The sequence below is a fragment of the Phocoena phocoena genome, chromosome 19 (assembly GCF_963924675.1).
Source record: "Phocoena phocoena chromosome 19, mPhoPho1.1, whole genome shotgun sequence".
Classification (NCBI taxonomy): Eukaryota; Metazoa; Chordata; class Mammalia; order Artiodactyla; family Phocoenidae; genus Phocoena; species Phocoena phocoena.
Window position 1 is genome coordinate 16,535,919 of NC_089237.1, and position 19,733 is coordinate 16,555,651.

At 43.5% G+C, this 19,733-nt stretch overlaps 1 protein-coding gene across 3 annotated transcripts; it reads right to left on the reverse strand.

Moving 5' to 3' along the window:
• Positions 1–676: 676 nt before the first annotated feature.
• On the reverse strand, positions 677–15,243 carry LOC136137988 (ADP-ribosylation factor 2). Of its 3 annotated transcripts, XM_065896436.1 has the most exons (5): positions 15,222–15,243; positions 12,413–12,579; positions 9,272–9,382; positions 3,458–3,582; positions 677–1,240 (listed from the first exon to the last, which is right to left on the reverse strand). In XM_065896436.1, the coding sequence occupies exons 2-5, from the start codon at positions 12,558–12,560 to the stop codon at positions 1,079–1,081; spliced, it is 546 nt and encodes a 181-aa protein (XP_065752508.1). In that variant the 5' UTR covers positions 12,561–12,579; positions 15,222–15,243; the 3' UTR covers positions 677–1,078. The 3 variants fall into 3 exon arrangements, with proteins under 3 accessions (XP_065752508.1, XP_065752509.1, XP_065752510.1); XM_065896437.1 differs by lacking the exon at positions 15,222–15,243 and having other exon boundaries at positions 1,079–1,210; positions 3,485–3,582; positions 12,413–12,560; XM_065896438.1 differs by lacking the exons at positions 9,272–9,382; positions 15,222–15,243 and having other exon boundaries at positions 1,079–1,240; positions 12,413–12,560.
• Positions 15,244–19,733: the final 4,490 nt, after the last annotated feature.

The window sequence follows — 19,733 nt, forward strand, 5'->3', positions numbered from 1 at the left end:
TTGCTGCCAACCAGAAGAAGGAGTCAGTGCCACGGAGAGTGGTCTGGACGAGACATTCTTCATAGCGAAATTTAGCACCAACCAACTCGGCTGCTGGGAGTCTCGTTCCCCGAATGAACCTCCTGATTCTCTCACAAACTCTCAGAACTCACAGGTGTGTGGTTCTGGGAACACAGCTAACCTAAACTGCAAGTTGGGCTAAGATACTGTACACGGTGACGATTCCAGCCCGGGAGCGAGAACACTCAGTGCAGAGGCGTGGCGGCAGCAGCCTCAGGACACAGCCTGAGGGACACAAACATGACGGCACCTCCCCTCCTTAAAGCAGCCCTGCGAGCAAGAGCCTTGGCCGTGCACTGGGTTCCCACCCCCAAAAGGGTCTCCATTTGGCAAATACGAGGCAAGGAATGGCAGGGCTAGATGATTTCTACTGTTATGGGGTCTAGTGTTATGGGGGTTTTTTCTAATGAAAAAAGATCACTGATTCCTCCCAATGAAGTACATTAAACCAGGGTGTCTGGGCTGGAAAATAACTTAAGCTCAGATCTTAACATCTTAACAACTTAACATCTGCGGTAAGCAAGGGCCTTTTTGTCTTTGAGGATCATTTGCTTTAAAGCACTGAGAAGTGAGTTGCTAGCTCTGGCAGTGATGGGAAAGAATGACAGTTCCTTCCTTTTTACAAAAGGATGCCAAGCCTGACAGGACCCCCAGGTATGCAGAGAGCCCACACCTGGACTAGAACCACACAAAGGAAGTCAGTCCATGGCCCACCCTCCCCCTTCTTCCCACCGCGAAGACCACTCTGGCTATCGGGCACCAGGGAGCCCTTGGGACTCCTCCGTCGACTGCAAAACTGGTCACCAAAGCTACGGAAATGGAAGGTGGCATATAAAATGTAACACTGGCTGTTTGTACCATGTAGGACTGGTTTCCTTAGAGGGCGTATAAGGCACCATGTGGGAAAGCTGCTCCCACGCCCGGCCACGCGCCCACACTCAGCTCCTCACACGCACACACGCACACAGCAGAGGCCAGCTGACTTTGCCACGACGCACAGGGAACGCAGCGCTGCCCGTCACTTCTGGGTTTTGAGCTGGTTGGAGAGCCAGTCCAGGCCTTCGTAAAGCCCATCTCCACTGGTAGCACAAGTAGCCTGAATGTACCAGTTTCTCTGGCGGAGGGAATGTAAACCAAGCTTGTCCGTTATCTCTGCTGCGTTCATAGCATTGGGAAGATCCTTGAGAGAGAATATTCAAAAGTCAGTTGACAAATGTTATATCCTCATAATGGAACATTATGCTCTTCCCCCAGCATCTGCCCTTAAGCCACAGTCTTATCTCTCGCCTTCCAGTGGCTCAGGCTCCAAACCTTGAAATCATCCTTAATTTTTTTTTTCTCTCTCTCTCCTCTCACAAACTCCACATGAGGAAATCCCACCAGTTCTACCCTCAAAATATATCCAGAATCTGGCCACTTCTCACCACCTGCACAGCTATACCCGGATACCACCACCATCACTTCTCACTTGGGTTTTACTGAAATTACTTCCAAATTGGTCTCCAAGCTTCTGCTCTTGCTCCCAGAAAGTCTAAACACAACCCAGCAGTCAGTGAAAGTCATTCTTCTATCAAAACCCTGTGACGTCTCCATCTCTCTCGGGGTAACAGTCCGAGTCCTCAGGATGCTCTGCAAGGCCTTCGTGACCTGAGCCCCCGTGACCCCTCCTAACTGTCCTGCTCTACCTACAGCCCTCACCACAAGTTACTATATTATAAAATTGACTTACTTAGTGTGTTTATTATCTGCCTCTCGTAACTAGAATGCAAACTTTACCAGGGCAGGAATCTCTATCTTGTTCTCTGATGTGTTCCAAGTGCCTAGAACTACACCTAGCACGTAGTAAGCTCAAACCAAATTTGAATAAATTAGCATTAAAGAACAAGGTAGATCTAGATGCAATGATTTGGAAGGACATCAAAGATATGCTAAGTGAAGAAGCAGGTTACAAAACAGAGTGCAGAGGGCTTCCCTGGTGGCGCAGTGGTTGAGAATCTGCCTGCCAATGCAGGGGACAGGGGTTCGAGCCCTGGTCTGGGAAGATCCCACATGCCGCGGAGCAACTGTGCCCGTGAGCCACAATTACTGAGCCTGAGCATCTGGAGCCTGTGCTCCGCAACAACAGAGGTCGCGATAGTGAGAGGCCCACGCACCACGATGAAGAGTGACCCCCGCTTGCCACAACTAGAGAAAGCCCATGCACAGAAACGAAGACCCAACACAGTCACAAATAAATAAATAAATAAATACATTTGGGGGAAAAAAAAGTTATATTAAAAAAAAACCAGAATGCAGAATATGATCTCCAGAATTTAAATATGAATACAATCATATAACTGCTCATATAGGCACAGAAAGTTTTATCTCTGGAAAGGAATGTAAGACATTTAACAATGTTTTACCCTGAAGAGTGGGGCTAGAATGTTTCACTTGATATTGTGAACTGTCTGCATATTTATACCATGAGCATGTTCTGCTTTTATAATTAAAAAGAACAAATGTCATTTTCTCTTATGAAAGTCTGTTGTGTTCACTAGTGAACTTCAAACTGACATCGAATCTAATGGCCGAGTGAATGATGATCCACCCACCATTTAAAACCATGTTTACAAAGGGCTAGATGACAAGAGAAAATGCCTTCAATAAAGGGACAAAACAGGATGCAACACTGTCCAAACAGTACGATCTCGATTACATAACGAATGTACGCATGGAGGAGAAAGTGCGGGGACACACATCAAAACGTGCCCCTGGTTTATCTCAGGCTGGTACATTCCACAGGATTCTGCCTTCCTTTCCACGCTTAGTTCAGCTTCCTGAGGCTGGATGTTTCTACACCCTCCTCCTACTCTTCTTTCACTGCTTTTGGTTATATTTACACGGAAGCCGAGTTTTCCCAAGGATAGACCCCAGATGATCCAATCTCATCTCCTCCTTTGCTTCCCCCCATCCCCAATCCCTTCCCAGCTGCACAGGCTGCCTTCCTGCTGGCCTTCAGGTGTCATCTTATCAGATGTCATCTTATCAGAGAGGCATTCTAGTCCTTCCCCGCATCTGCCCCCTCCTCCACGACACTCCCCCCAGACATATTACCTGTGGTTTATTGACTGACTCTCCTCCCACCGGAACATAAACTCCATGAACACAAGGATTTTTGTCTGTCTGGTTTACTACTATATCTATATCACCAATACCTACAACAATGCCTAGATCTTAGTAAATGCTCAGTCGATATTTGTTGAGCGAGTGAATGAATCTAAGACATGCTAACAAAGAGGTGGAGAGAAAGGCTAAGGACACGAGAGAGGAAGGCAGGCAGCTAATTAGATATCTCTGTTTTTAAGTGAGCAACTGGCGGTACCTTTCAGTCCCAGGATTCGGAAAGCCAGCGACATACCTGTTTATTTACAAACACCAATAAAACTGCATCTCTGAGCTCATCTTCGGCTAACATTCTGGTTAGTTCTTCTCGGGCTTCATTGACACGCTCTCTGTCATTACTGTCGACCACAAAAATCAGACCTAGAAAGAAAGCACAAGTGTGTTAGTAATCTGAACCTGGGAAGGCAGCTGTTTATGTCCTTACAGCGTCTCCCTGCTTACACATGTGGTTTCACCGAAAGCAATCAATACAGAAGGATATATAATCTTTAGAGTTGGGAAGCCTCCTGTACACCCAACTAGACTTTTTCAGAGGCATCATAGCCCTTCACCAGATTAACAATAATAAGAATACAGAGAGAAAAGGTTAGGCTTACTTTTAATCACTTCATTTCTACATCATGCCTACATGATGAAGACCCAATAAAAATCTATGGACATCCAAGTTCAGATAAGCTTCCCTGGTTGGCAATGCTCTGCGTATGTCACACAGCGATGTGCCAGAAGGGTAATGCATTCTGACCCCATGGGAAGAGGACGATGCAAGCTTTGTGTGTGGTACCTCCCAGATCTCGCCCTATGCATCTCTTCCTTTGGCTGTTCACTTGTATCCTTTTGCTATAACAGAACTGTAATTGTAAGTATAGCGCTCCCCTGAGTCCTGTGAGTTGTTTTAATGAATACTGAACCTGAGGGGATATTTGGAACTGCCAAATCTGCAGACAGCTGGAAAGAAGTGAGGGTGGTCTGGGGAGCCCCGAATTTCTAGCTGGTGCCTGAAGTGAGGGAGTCTTGTGCCCTTAACCTGTGATGTATGGCCCAACCCCAGGTAGTTGGTGTCAGAAGTCTTCCCAGCATCCCACACTATACAGCAGCAGAGAAATCCCAGGAAGCAAAAGACAGGTCAGAGAAAGGGACCACCACACTGTATCTGAGCAAAGGTGGCTGAAACCTGCACAGAACTGGTCACTGCCACATTGGCTGGAGACAGAGGCGGGGCCAATAGGATCTCAGAGGAGGTGCCCAGGAGGGATCCAGCACACACTCCAGACACAGGATGCAAAAGACTCTCTTAACAGTAGTCCACGTGACATTAATCGTAATAACAACTGGATGGTTAGCTGACAATAAGCCTTCTGTGAGACAAAAATGGGAAGTGGCTGCCAAAAGAGCTAACTTGATCCTAGGCTGTATCAACAGTAGTGACAGCAGCTCAGTTTCTAAAATACGGGCAACAAAACGCCGATGCTACAGTGCGTCAGTCAGAACATCCTGGGAATGTTACGTGGTTGGTGCTGGACCCCACACTCTAAGACACAAGTGAACTGGAGGGACAAAGAATGACTACGACGGCAAAGGAATTAGGTACCGTGTCATATGTAAAACAAATTTATATAACTGGAAATATTTTGCCTAGAGAAAAGATTCATTGAAGGGACTGACAGCTGTCTTCAAATATCTAGAAGCTGTGACATAAAGAGAGGTTCAACTTGTAAGTAGATAGAAGATCAGTGGGTACAACTACAGGAGGTCAAGGTGATACAGAGTCAAGAGAAATGCAGGTGCAATGGGCTGCCTCAGGAGCGCGCCTGTCACTAAAGATGCTTGTGCCCAGCTTAAGTGGCAACTTGTGGGGACACTGCAGAAGGGATTCTACTGACGGGAAGGGCCGTGGAATGAGAGGACCTCTGGGTTCCTTCTGACACTGAGATCGCACCACCATGTCTAGGAGGGAAAATCTGTGCTGGCCCTCGGCCCTTTCCCTCTGTGCTTCCCAGGCCCACCCAACAGCTGCCTGACCAGCTGTCTGGAGCAGCCCACTCTGGCAGACAGGAGTGCCCACAGCTTCTGAATGTCTGGGGCTTACATGAGACTCAAAGTCATGTCTGTTACATCACATCAGACCAAAAAAATGAAGAACATTCAAAACTCCCCCCCAAAGATTGGACAGGCTGCCAATAAGTTCTGGACTCTGATCATAACTAAGCAAACGAGGTTATCCTGAAATTTGAGGAGATCCTTAGTCTCCAATGCAAAACTGACAGGGTAGAAGCTGACATATTATCCCTTTGCCATTCCTAATAGAAAGAAAGGTTTATAAATATTAGGTCCCATTTTATACTGTTTTTATTTAGATCCTTATGTGAGAAACAAAAGAACCTAGCCATCAGACTGACTACACTTCTGAACTAAGAAAACCTAGAAAAGGTAAATTTACAAATGAATAATATGCTGTAATTTGTTTTTAGAAGTGGAGAGAAGAAAATTTAAATTAAAAAGGACAGCCTGGGGCTTCCCTAGTGGCGCAGTGGTTGAGAGTCCGCCCGCCCGCCCGCCTGCCTGCCTGCCTGCCTGCCTGCCTGCCTGCCGATGCAGGGGACACGGGTTCGTGCCCCGGTCCGGGAAGATCCCACATGCCGCGGAGCGGCTGGGCCCATGAGCCATGGCCGCTGAGCCTGCGCGTCCGGAGCCTGTGCTCCGCAATGGGAGAGGCCACAACAGTGAGAGGCCCGCGTACCGCAAAAAAAAGAATAAAAGTAAAAATAAATTAAAAAATAAAAAGGACAGCCTGACTGTTGGGAAGTTGGCAGGAAAAATAGGGGCAACATGCAAGATTACTAATGGCTGAAATGTTTGGACCCACCAGACAGCAAATCCATTCTTCAAAAGTCCCCATCTGCTAATTTCATGAAGAGTCTAAACCACCCACCACAAGGTCCTAGAATATAGCCAGTTAGTTCTCCACCATCACAGCAGTAGTTACTGAAACTCAATAAAATTAGGCTTGTTATAGGACTCCTTTGATGTAATATAACTCACATTCTAACTGGATCACTCTGACTCCTTTGTGAGGAAGACCTTAAAGGGTCAATGGAGTGAAAAGGAGCTCATTTAGGCAGCTCTGCTGGGGTCAGGGGACTGGAGGGGCAGTGGTGGAGATGTGGTCAATTTTGAATATAGTTTGGAGAGAAGCCAACAGGATTTTCTAATATGTGAAGAGTAAAAGGAAGAAATATTACTCAGCCATTAAATAAAAAAGAATCTTGCCATTTGCAGCAATAGGACGGACCTAGAGGGTCATGGTGATCATTTTGTAATGCACAAAAATATTGAATCACTATGTAGTAACCTGAACCTAACATAATATTGTAGGCCAATTAATAAATAAAATAAAAACGAAAGGAAAAAATATGAATTTATCTGTAATAAAAATCACCTTCCCTTTGGCGTAGGGAAGGGGCATGGAGAAGAGAAATGTAGTAATCCTTCTCATCCACGTTAATTATGACCACAAGCCCAGGGAACTATACATCCACAGAAAAATGTGGGCAGCACTTTAGTATTATGCAATTTTCAGGGACAGCAAAAAAAAATAGAAGATTGAAAACAAACAGGCATTTCTACTTGGTGACTGAGTGTGACAACTCTTAATAAGGTGGGTAAAGGGAACCCTGCCTGAGAATGAGGACAAAAAACCTCTAGTAATTTGGACTCTGTGACAGTTAATTTTATGTGTCAACTTGACTGGGCCACAGGGTGCCCAGACATTTGGTCAAGCAGTATTCTGGGTGTGTGTGGGAGGGTGTTTCTGGATGAGATGAACATTTGAATCAGGACACTGAGTACAGCAGATTGCACTCCTCAGTGTGCTCTAGTCCAATCCAATGAAGGCCTGATTAGAACAAAAGAGAGGACGAAAGAATTCACTCGTCTTGGAGCTGGGATATGCATCTTCTGCCTTTGGAATGGAACTTAATCATCAGCTCTCCCGCGTCTCCAGCCTCTGCCAACTGCAGATCCCGGGACTCCTCGGCCTCCACAACCATGTAAGCCAATTCCTTATAAGAAATCACATACAAACACACATATATATACACAAAAACATATGTGCAAACATGTATGGATAGCCATCCATCATACTGGTTCTGTTTTTCTGGAGAACCCAGACTAATACAGGCTCCTGAGTGCCCACTACCTTCCAACCACAGAACTAAGCATTTTATAAAATTAATCTCATTCAAGCCAAATGATCCGGCACAGTAGGTATTCACCTCCATTTTATAGATGAGGAAATCGAGACAGGAAAGATTACCTAACTTTCCCAAGGTTTCATAGCAGAGCTGTGGTTCAAACCCACATTTTCTACTCTTATCACTGGTGAGGAATTACAATAGTTTGACCAATATGGCAAGTGCCAATCCAGGTTAAATGGACACTCTGAGTATCAAAAAGCATATTGTCTGCAATGGATTGAAACACAAAGACATAAAAATCTAAGAGTCATCATGGAAGGTTGCTAGGGTATCGAGTTGTTTCTCTAAAAATCAATAAAGGGAAAGAATTAAATATTTTTCCTGCCTTTCTCATATAAACTATATTTCAGAGAAAGCAAATACCTGATGAAGGGATTCTTTGTTTAGAAGGATTTCAGCTTAATAGACTCAGATGGAATGACAGAAAAAAATGGAGGGATAAACTGTTGGAGAGTAGCAGATGACTAAAGAGACATAACAATGAAAGGCAGCGTGTAAACTTTGATTCCTTCGCAAACAAATCAAATGTGAAAAGGACGTATTTGATACAACTGGAAAAATCTGAATAAGGACTGGGTACCAGATATTAAAGAAAGAATGTTAATTTTGGAAGTGTGATAATGCATGGAGATTATGTTTTAAAAATGTCTTTATCAGTTTGAAATAAACACTGAAGGATGTATGAGTAAAAGGCACCATGTCTGGCATTTGCTGTAACACACTGGGCAAAACGCTGATAACTGTTGAAGCTGGGTGATGAGTACATGGGGATTTGTTAAGTATCCTCTTCCTTTTTTGCTTTAAATTTTCCACTAACAAAACTGAAAAAAGAAAAGATAAACGCTCTATTTTGAGGAAAGACATTCTAAATCTATAGGCTAAGGAAATAAGTACAAATAGAGTTAAGTGTTAAAGGTAATAGCTAAAATAATGATACAAAATATAAAGGGACAGTCGACTCGGGTATTTGGTCTGAAAATATCAACAAATATGGGTCTTTACTATGAAACACATGCAATGAAAACACCATAGGTAGTAGAATCTTCAAAATTAAAAGAGTCCAAATAAATTCTAAAATAAGTATGTAGATGCCAGGTGGTTATGATCCTACGTGAGAATCAGGGTGTAAAAACTATATGAACAGCTTACAGATATCTTGACAGGTGATACTCTGTAAGGTGTATCATTTATCCAAAATATAATCAATGAAAAACACTCAAATAGATTGATAGGGGACTGGGACACGTTAAAACCCCAAATTTTAAGAAACCAGTGATAAGGAAATAAGGTAATGATCTGCGATATTCACGCTTATTCCAGCACTTGTAGAATAACAGCACAGTAGGGAGGCACTGTGGCCACAGAGGATGCTGGGATTTGGGATTCCAGCCATCCCTGTTCACTTCTTTCTCTCCATAGGGATGATTTTCAAATATTCTCCACAGGTCTAAAAGAGTGTACTGAATTCAAGTTCTTCAAAAATTGGTACTTCATCAAAGGCACATACAACTTTCAATTAACCAAAAGATGAAATTCATTAGAACAACCATTTTCTAACTGTTCTGGATTAAGAGGAGATTCCTATATAAGGCATTAACGCCCAAGTACTTTTTCAAGGAAAGCAGGGACCACTTCTCAAAAAGAAACCTCCCCAGTAAGTGTAAGTGGGTCAGCAGAAAAGAAGGAATGACTGACAGTCCAAATAAAGCAGCGCGCCACAAGGTTTTGCTTCAAGCATCGACCTTTAGGTGCGTTTAACAGAAATGGTTGCAAGGCTAGAACTGGATAATCTTTACCTTGTGTGTTCTGGAAATAATGTCGCCACAAAGGTCTGATTTTGTCCTGGCCACCAACATCCCAGACTGTGAAGCTGATGTTTTTATATTCTACCGTCTCCACGTTGAAACCTAAATTGGGAAGATGGAGAAAGTGTTTAATGAAGACTTCTCCTGGTTCAACAATTCAAAATAATTTCAGCTAACATTTGGACAGTACTTTTCATTTACAACGCAGCTTGCCGGTCAAAGATCCATAGCTTACAAAACAGAATGTGTTAGTCAGCTTTCTCCCCCATGCATTGTGACAGGTGTCTCCAACCTTCTCCACTCCCTCCAGCCTCCCTCCTCACACCTCCCCTCCCCTCCCCTCCCAGCAGCCCTTCCTGCATACTTCAGAGCAAACAGGAGCCATCAATGGGACTGCTTCCACTTCCCACCACACACTGTAGAAACCCAACTACATCTTCACCCACCCTTTTCTCCCTCCCTCTTGGAGCAATGGAAGGGGGCAACTAGCTAATGCCAATCCCATCCCCCCATGTGCTGGATCCAATTCACCCACGCTGTCCAGAACCTTCAAAATCTTCAACCTGTTTAAGTCTTTTGCACCTTTCAAAAAAGATGACTCCACACCTTCACGCGCTACCACCCTCTATTTTCCCTTTTAAAGTCAAACTTCTCTAAGACGTTTAGCTACCTTCACTGTGCCAACTTTGTCAGCTCTCACCCAATACACCTTAGTTCTACTTTACCATGTTTCGCTGGTTTTGCCAAGGTCAGCAAGGTCACCACGTCAATAAATCTGACAAATGCTCTCCAGTTTTTATGTGATTTGATTTTATATCTGACACTACTGCTCACTCCCTCCTTGAAACACTTCCCTGGCTTCCCATTTTTCTTCTGTTTCCATGGCTGTACCTTCTCAGTCTCTTTAGTGAGCTCAGCCACATCTGATTGATCTTTAAATGATGCTTAGTTCAAAATCATTTACATAGAACTGTTGCATATAACCTAAACATCCATCACTGGAAATTTGTTAAACATATAGCCACATAATGGAATACTATCTAGTTACTAAAATTTCACGTTGATCTGTACTGATTATTAAGCCCCCAAACATAGTGGCTTAGAACAATGATTTCCCCCCCTACCCAATTCTGTGGGTTGCCTGGGCTTCCTCTTGTAGATGCATTCAACTATTGAGCCCTTTGGGGGCTAGGCTGGACTTCTCTCTCTCCAGGTGGTCTTTTTATTCCCAAGGAGCACTGAGCTTCCTCACGTGGTGGTGGTAGTATTCCGAAAGAACAAACCCCAAGACACAGCACTTATCAAATCTTTGTGTGAATCACATTTGCTGATGTGCCCTTGGCCAAAGCAAGTCACATGGCCAACCAAGCTCAGCACCACTGTGGAAGGGGACTGCACAGGGGTATGGCTACTGAGTGGCATGATTCAGTGGGCACCATTAGTTTAACAATCTACCACAAAATCAGTATCCAATTCATTCACCAAATATTTCCTGGACATCTATTATGTGTCACGCATTTTGCTAGGCGCCTGGGGACAGTGGTGAACAACGCAGACATGATTCTTGCTCTTATTCACACTTTTGGAAGAGAGACAGTGAGCAAGCAATGACAAATGTGCTCAGAGTTACTAAGAAGTTCAGGTTGCTATGGAAACTTACAACACGGGAAAACCCGTCCAAGGGATCAGGAAAGGCGACCCTGAGAAATGATGCTTAAACTGAGACAGAAAGAATGAGCTGGCATTAGCTACGTAAAGGCAGGGAGGGGGGGTAAAAAAGAAGGCAGGAAAGCATTCCAGAGAGGAAATGACATAGAAAGAGATCCAAACACATTGTTTAACGCAGAGTAAGTTGGAAGACAGCATGCATATGACTTCACAAAGATATTCACCAAAGTCACAGTGTTTTTTAACACTCGTTTAGATTTTTTTTGTATGTATGACATCATGGAAGCATGAATTATTTTTATAATTGGAGAAAACCAAGTAATTATGCTATTTCATTTTGGACTAATAACATTTTTAAAATTATGGGTATGAACACTTTCTCCATCTGGTTTCCTGTTCCTTTAAGTGCTGCAATCTCTGAAGCTAACTGCCCAAGTTGGAAGTTGATCATTTGGTTCCTGTGCCTAATCCAACATTCGGAACACTACTGACATTCACATGCCATCCTGGGGAGGCTATTCTCGCTCAGGAGTTTGGATCTGGAGGCAGCTGATGAGGCACAGACTAAGTTCTGTCAAAACTGCCTTTGAGGGGCTTCTCTGGTGGCGCAGCAGTTAAGACTCCGCTTGCCAATTCAGGGGACATGGGTTTGAGCCCTGGTCTGGGAAGATCCCACATGCTGCAGAGCAACTAAGCCCGTGCGCCACAACTACTGAGCCTGCGCTCTAGAGCCCGCAAGCCACAACTGCTGAAGCCTGAGCGCCTAGAGCCTGTGCTCTGCAACAAAAGAAGCCACCGCAATGATAAGGCTGTGCACCACAATGAAGAGTAGCCCCCGCTCACTATAACTAGAGAAAGACCTCGCGCAGCAACGAAGACCCAATGCAGCCAAAAATAAATAAAATAAAATAAATAAATTTGTAAAAAAACAACAAAAAAAAACCCTGCCTTTGCAAAAGTCTTAAATAGCTGACAAAACACAGTGCTGGTTCGCAGGAATAACTACACCGCCAGATAGTCCTCCAGCATTTGAACAAATCAGATTCTTCACTTGACCACCAGCTCAAAAAAAAATCATACTACATCTTTAAACACTAGGAACATACTTGGTATGGAGAGATGCTTCCACTTAGAAAGGTCAGCTGGAAGAAAGATGGATTTTAATAATCATTATCTCTAAAAAAAAAAAAATAATAATAATCATTATCTCTTTTTTTTTTTTGGCCAAGCAGATAGGGTTAAACTTGTTCCACCTAAATGTGTCCGTATGACTCCCCTGTAAACCTAGCAATGTGCCAGAGATGCCAGGGAGCAATTAGGAAATTGTATATTACCTGGTTTTGGCCTCAAAACCGCTCTTAGGGCGGACAAGATTTTCCCCCAAAAAATTCAATAATGCAAGAAGTATGTAAACGTATAACATACTAAAGTGTAAACTGGTCTTGTCATAGATCCTTAACATACCTATCGTAGGGATGGTAGTCACAATCTCTCCCAGCTTCAATTTATACAAGATGGTGGTTTTTCCAGCGGCATCCAAACCCACCATAAGAATCCGCATCTCTTTTTTCCCAAATAGACTTTTAAACAGTTTTTCAAAAACGTTCCCCATTGTAACTGAATTCTGTGACCTGAAGGAAAAGAAAGGCAAATCAAGTCATTGTTCTTTGCAGAGATATAGAAACATAAATACAAGATATATACTTGAAATACAAGTCTCCATTAGAGGTGGCTCCTAGTAAATACTGAACAATTTTAAGTATAGTTTGGCCAGTAAGGAGTAGAGTATCTTGTTTTCACAGGGAAACTCAACTAAGCCTTTTGATGCCTTGCCAAAAAATTCTCTTTTCCACTGCAGCATCCAAGTGGGATACGTGAAGCACAGTCTCAATGGTGGCAGGCTTTAGTCATCTTAAGTATGAAAGCAATGTCACAACAGACACAACTAACACTTCTGAAAGCAGAACTCAGGACGCGGAGAACCAGTTTATTTTACACGATGTGAAGCAAAGTCTTTCAGGCCGGTTAAATATCAGTACCTTTTAGAAATTCAGTAGTTGCCTTTGGCTAGCAAACAGTATCAAGACCCAGAAAAGAACCTAAAAAACTTCAGAGGTGAGGAAATACAGCACTGGGAAACTGCACTGCTAACAGAGAAATTAACTAGGCAAAGAGTAGAGGAGATACCATAGCATCCAGCGTCCACCATCACCTTACTCTTAATTATTTTTAGCTTTTTTGGAAACAATTCACGCACATATAAACATAAATGATAACGTACAGTTCAGTGAAATGTCATGAACCAAATCAAAAAAAGATGATTACCAGCGACCCAGATCTCCTTGTGCCCTTCCCAATCATTACTCCCCAAAAGGTAATCACTATCTTGACGTCTAACTGCATAAATATTCAATATTTTTCAGTAGAGTGCATGATAGATTCTATAAAGGAAGGCAATAGTAAAGACAGATTACGAACTTCCCTGGTGGCGCACTGGTTAGGAATGCGCTTGCCAATACAAGGGACACGGGTTCGAGCCCTGACGTGGGAAGATCCCACATGCCAAGGAGCAACTAAACCCATGCGCCACAACTACTGAGCTTGCGCTCTAGAGCCCACGAGCCACAACTACTGAGCCCGCGTGCCACAACTACTGAAGCCCGAGTGCCTAGAGCCCGTGCTCTGCAACAAAAGAAACCACCACAATGAGAAGCCGGAGCACCACAACGAAGAGTAGCCCCCGCTCGCTGCAACTAGCGAAAAGCCTGCACACAGCAATGAAGACCCAACATACCCAAAAATAAATAAAAATTTTAAAAACAGATTAGCTCTGCAGAAATTTATTCTACGTCTTAAATTTTAACAGATCAGCCTATTTGAAGGGTGAACTTGACATTCTTATTAAAGACTTAAAAGTAGTACTGTCGGGCTTCCCTGGTGGCACAGTGGTTGAGAGTCCGCCTGCCGAGGCAGGGGACACAGGTTAGTGCCCCGGTCCGGGAAGATCCCACATGCCGCGGAGCGGCTGGGCCCGTGAGCCATGGCCACTGAGACTGCGCGTCCGGAGCCTGTGCTCCGCAACGGAAGAGGCCACAACAGTGAGAGGCCCGCGTACCGCAAAAAAAAAGAAAGAAAGAAAGAAAGAAAGTAGTACTGTCTACAACACTAACCTTGCTCTCGGAAGTCTACAAAAATTCTTCAAAGAGAAGTAAAAAAATCCTTGTTTCCCTTTAAACTGCTAACCATAGGAAAACTTTATTCCTGGGCAGAGCAGGGTTAAGACAGAACAAGGACAGCCCATCTCCCATTCATTGGGACTCTAGGGACCTCAGAGGGGAGGTCACCAAGTTCCAGAGACCCACCTCTGAAATTCAACTGTGTCCTACAGTAGCTTAACTTCATGGATGATGTCTAAGCACACACCATTTTATTCTACGACCTGAGAAAAAGAGCAGAGCATTTATCCTGTACATAAATTAGGTACAGGGGAACTGCTACAACCAAAAAATAATGATGAATGTTTTAATCATTCATAGAAGGGCCATATAGAAAGTATATAGAAGTCCAATGCACCATGGCACTCAAAATCTTGTTGGGCGACAAAACTAAAGATTCCTTATCTTCGTTTCCGAAAAAAGGTAAATCTCACAGATTAGAAAAAAACAGTGAGGAACATTCTGGGAGAGGGAAGGTACTTCCCACTTAGATGTCCTATGAAGCAAATACTTGATTCCTCCTCCCAACTACAGCACACCTCCAAGGTTTTCCCTCCTGCTTCTCTTTTCCTCTTTTTCCTACTCATCTGCCAGAGGCGGCCAGAGCCCGCTGCGCTGCCAGAGACCCTCTGGAAAACGCTGGCGACCCTGGCGCCTCTTTGGCACGCTCACCTCCCCTACCACAAGCACCAGCTGTCCATCAGGGAAAACTGCGTGGACATCTCCAGGACACGAACCAGAGCGGGTGGCCAAGTGGGCGTGCGCAGCGGACAGGCACGCGCGCTGGGTCCCCGGGGAAGGCGTCCGAGTGTCCTTTCTGCCCAGCCGCCAGGCCGCTTCCTCTCGACCTCCGGGCCCCGGGGAGAGCGGAGGGCCCAGCGACGGACGAGCCAAGCCTCTCTCGATCCCCGCAGCCCCTGGCCTACACGAGGGCGGAGAAGGGACAAGATCCCTTTCTGCAAGCCACCCGCTTCTCTCTAGCTTCCCGACCTCTGAAGGTGCGGAAATCCAGCCAGGCCTTGAGTGCCGCAACCCGCTCTCACCAGTCCGCGACTCACCGGTCCCCAAACTGACCACGGGTACCAATACCGCGGCCTTTAAAGGATTTCTGATGCTCTCTGCGAAATGGCGACAGGCTTGGGGCGGGAACAGTAACCAACCAATCACCCTTCGCCTCTTGGAGCTTTTGTACCAGTGAGCGCGAGGTTCCGTGAGTGACAACAAATCTTGCCAATGAAAAGGACAATAGAAGCCGGGGAGGGAGGACACCTGCCCCTCGCGACCTAGGCGACGGCACGAAGCTCTGGAAATGCCGGCTTAATCTTCCAATGACAGCTCACCGGGTCCTGGCGAGACACGCCCATATGCCCCGCCCCTAGGCTGTGCACGACCAATCAAAAAAGTAAAAAGATTTCCGGTTTGCTCCGCCAATCAACTCGGAAAAACTCAAAGGATTGAACTAACCCCATTCGGACCAACTGGGTAGGGGCATGTGGGCGGGGCCAAGCTCATAGTGCTATTTAAGGAAATTTGCTGAGGTTGAGCTAAAAGTAGAAACTAGTTTGGGGCGTTGTTTTGTGTGGGAAACATCCAGACAAGACACCGAAATAAGGCATAAGGAAGGTTTCCTGTTCAGTCTGAAGCTAGACAAACGCCCTGCTTTTGAACAGGTTTTCAACAGTTGGGGAAAATACTAGCCACCTGCACCTGCGTTCAGGAGCACAGAACCACAGTCCTCAATTCCTGAGAAATACTCTCAGTAACTCAGCCCCCTAATGCCAACTTGGTTCACTAAAAAGTTTACAAACGCCCGTAAATGGTACATAACTGTTCCTAATGGTACATAAACAGAGAAACTAACACCTATTGAACGTGGTATGTGCCAGGAAATATGTTAAGGACTTAACCTGCGTGACCACAAAGCCCCGTTAGTTGGAATCTACTATTATTCCCATTTTACAAAGGGGAAAATTAAGTAACCGGGCAGAGTTTTAAGCCTAGGTCTGTCTGACACCTTAATCTTTTTAATCAAATGCTTTCCTGATCACAATGACTGTATATATGAGGGTAAATATAAGTACATATGAGAGGTTTTTCTACATGACTCCTTTAAAATTATAATATTTTTTCCTAACTATAAAAAAAGTCATTTTAAAAAATATAATGGAAAAAAAAAGACACTTCCCACCAGAGAGAGAGAGGAAAAAGAGGAGGAGGAGGAAAAAAATTGCCCATCATCCTATCATCCAGAGGCAATCACTGCTACCATTTTGGTTTATTCCTTTCCAGTCATTTTTCCATGAAATTTTTACATAGTTCAGATTATGAATGTGTAGAATTTTGTCTTTTTCACTTAATATTTTAATTTGAGCATTTTCCAGATCGTTTAACATTTTTCTTACAAACGTTTTTGATAGCTGTGTGATATTCCATCATATGGATATACTGATTTATTTAATCATTTTCATGTAGTTGTCGAAGAAAAAAATTAATCGGTTGATCTAAGAAAGACATGGACAATTTTATTAAAGCCAAATTAAGGATCATAACCCAGGAACAGCTCCTCAGAAAGCTTCAAGAACTGTTCTGCCCATTAAAGGTCAAAGCACAGTTATATAAATTTTTTGAGACAGAGGGGGCTGTACATTAAATGACGTATTAATTTTTATAGGTTTTAAAAATAAATTTATTTATTTAATTTATTTATTTTTGGCTGCATTAGGTCTTTGTTGCTGCGTGCAGCCTTTCTCTAGTTGCAGGGATTGGGGGCTACCCTTTGTTGCGGTGCCCAGGCTTCTCATTGCGGTGGCTTCTCTTGCTGCTGAACGTGGGCTCTAGGCACACGGGCTTCAGTAGTTGCAGCACGAAGGCTCAGTAGTTGTGGCTTGCGGCCTCTAGAGCGCAAGCTCAGTAGCTGTGGCGCCAGGGCTTAGTTGCTCCGAGGCATTTGGGATCTTCCCGGACCAGGGATCGAACCCGTGTCCCCTGCATTGGCAGGTGGATTCTTAACCACTGCGCCACCAGAGAAGTCCCTAAATGACATATTATTGACAGTTTACAGAATCCAGATCTACATGGACAAAGCGAGTAGTGGGTCATGGGTCACGGTGGCCCCTTATAAAATTAAGCAGAGAGGGGAGTTGTCTTGGTGATGCTAGGAGAATGTTGCTACTTATGGTTGAGCAGGTATTTCTGCTGATAAGGAGGTTTGGTGAATGTGTAACGCAGATACACAATCCCTAGTAGAGGGGAGAGAGGAGGCCCAAGGGCAGAGAAAAAGAAAATTTTTTTTGGCCGCGCCACGCAGGTTGTGGGATCTCAGTTCCTCAACCAGGGATCAACTGGGCCCTCGGCAGTGAAAGCTCGGAGTCCTAACTGCTGGACCGCCAGGGAATTCCTGAGAAAATAAGTTTAAATTTTCCTTGACTTGCTTTAGAGTACAAATTTGTATTTCATCATAGTTCAATATTTAGATTAAAAAAATTTTTTTCTCTTATGAATTATACTGCAGCTAACAGTTTTTTCCCTTCCTGCATTCCTTGCTAATTAAAAAAAAAGAATTCCAAAAGTTCAATCACTCAGTCAAAACATTAAAATTGTTAAGGTTCTTGATACATATTACGTGCCAAACTATTTTCTGAGTATATTATAAAAATTTCCATTCCCATCAACCAAGTGAAAGCCAAATTTACTTACTTCATCATTAGGTAAGCTCTTTTTAAAAAGAGGGTTTTTAGTGTTTTTGTTTTGTTTACTAACTTGATAACCAAAAAAAAAAAAAGTATCTTATGTTGGTTTAATTTTCAATTCTTTGATTACTTGGTTTATTTTTCCCCAAATGTTTACTAGTATTTTTATTTCCTGTACTATGATCTATTTATGTCCTGATGACTTGCAAGAAAAGATGTAAAGAAGTTTGCCAGCAACTATGAAGTTTGTTTGCTCGAATGGAGTCATCATAACCTGAAAAAAAGGTGAAACAGCAAAGATAAGATTTTTTTTTTTACCTACCATTGTACCTACAGAAGCAATGTTTAGGCTGATAACAATAGAGCTTTTTGTCTCCAACCTTCACTGCCTGAGAATATGCATTATTTTCACATGAGCTGCATCAAGCCTGTGAATAAAACAAAGTCCCAGTCCATATGGCACTCAATTGCTAAAGGATTACAACTATGTAGGTACATACATATATATGTTTCATACATGCATATATATTTCATATATATAAACAGATGGTCCCCAACTTACAATTTAAAAAAAAATAGGGTCCATTTATTTATTTATGGCTGCGTTGGGTCTTTGTTGCTGCGCGCGGGCTTTCTCCAGTTGCTGCAAGCAGGGGCTACTCTTCGTTATGGTGCGCGAGCTTCTTATTGCGGTGGCTTCTCTTGTTCCGGAGCACGGGCTCTAGGCGCGCGGGCTTCAGTAGTTGTGGCTCGCGGGCTCTAGAGTGCAGGCTCTGCAGTTGTGGTGCACGGACTTAGTTGTTCCGCAGCATGTGGGATCTTCCCGGACCAGGGATCGAACCCGTGTCCCCTGCATTGGCAGGCGAATTCTTAACCACTGCACCAGCAGGGAAGTCCCCCAACTTACAGTTTTGACTTATGATTTTTCGACTTTACAATGGTGGGGAAGCAGTACACATTCAGTAGAAACCATAGTTCAAATTTTGTATTTTGATCTTTTTCTGGGCCAGTGATATGTCATACATTTGGGCAAAATCATCTAACACGAAGCCACACAGCTCCCACAAGGTCTGTGGGTTATGCACACATTCACAATAGTAAACAACTGATATACTTAAAATCATTCTGTACCCTTACAATCATTCTGTTTTCCACTTCCAGTACAGTATCCAATAAATTACATGAGATATTCAACACCTTATTTCAAAATAGGCTTCGTGTCAGATGATTTTGCCCAAATGTAGGCTAACGTAAGTGTTCTGAGTATATTTAAAATAGGCTAGGCTCAGCCTAGGTAGGTAAGGTGTGTTAAATGCATTTTCGACATGACGATATTTTCAACTTATGATGGTTTATAGGGACATAACCACATTGTTAGCTGAGGAAGAGCTTATTTTTTTAATAAGAACATGCATGGGGGTAGTTCCCTGGTGGTCTAGTGGTTAGGATTCATGCTTTCACTGCCAGGGGCCCGGGTTCAATCCCTGGTTAGGGAACTGAGATCTCGCATGCCGCTGGTTTGGCCAAAAAAAAAAAAAAGAATATCCATGGGGCGTGCATGGGAGGAGGCTAGAAGGAAAAGAGACCTAACTTACTAGTGATTGTATTCAGGAGTTGAGGTTGTGATTTTTTTTTTTTAAGTGATTGTGAGAAAATGTTGTACTAACTTTATAAGGCAAAACAACTTATTTTTTAAAAAATACAAAATTTTGATAATTATGAAGGAAGTGTAATAGAATAATAGAAATCATGATTGGTACTCAGGGGAAATTTAACAAGCTCAAACTCTGGCAACTCTATAAATACAAATTGCTTATGGTGATATTGATTGAGTGGGTTTTTTTTTTTCTTAATAGAAAACACTTCTCATCAATATAATGT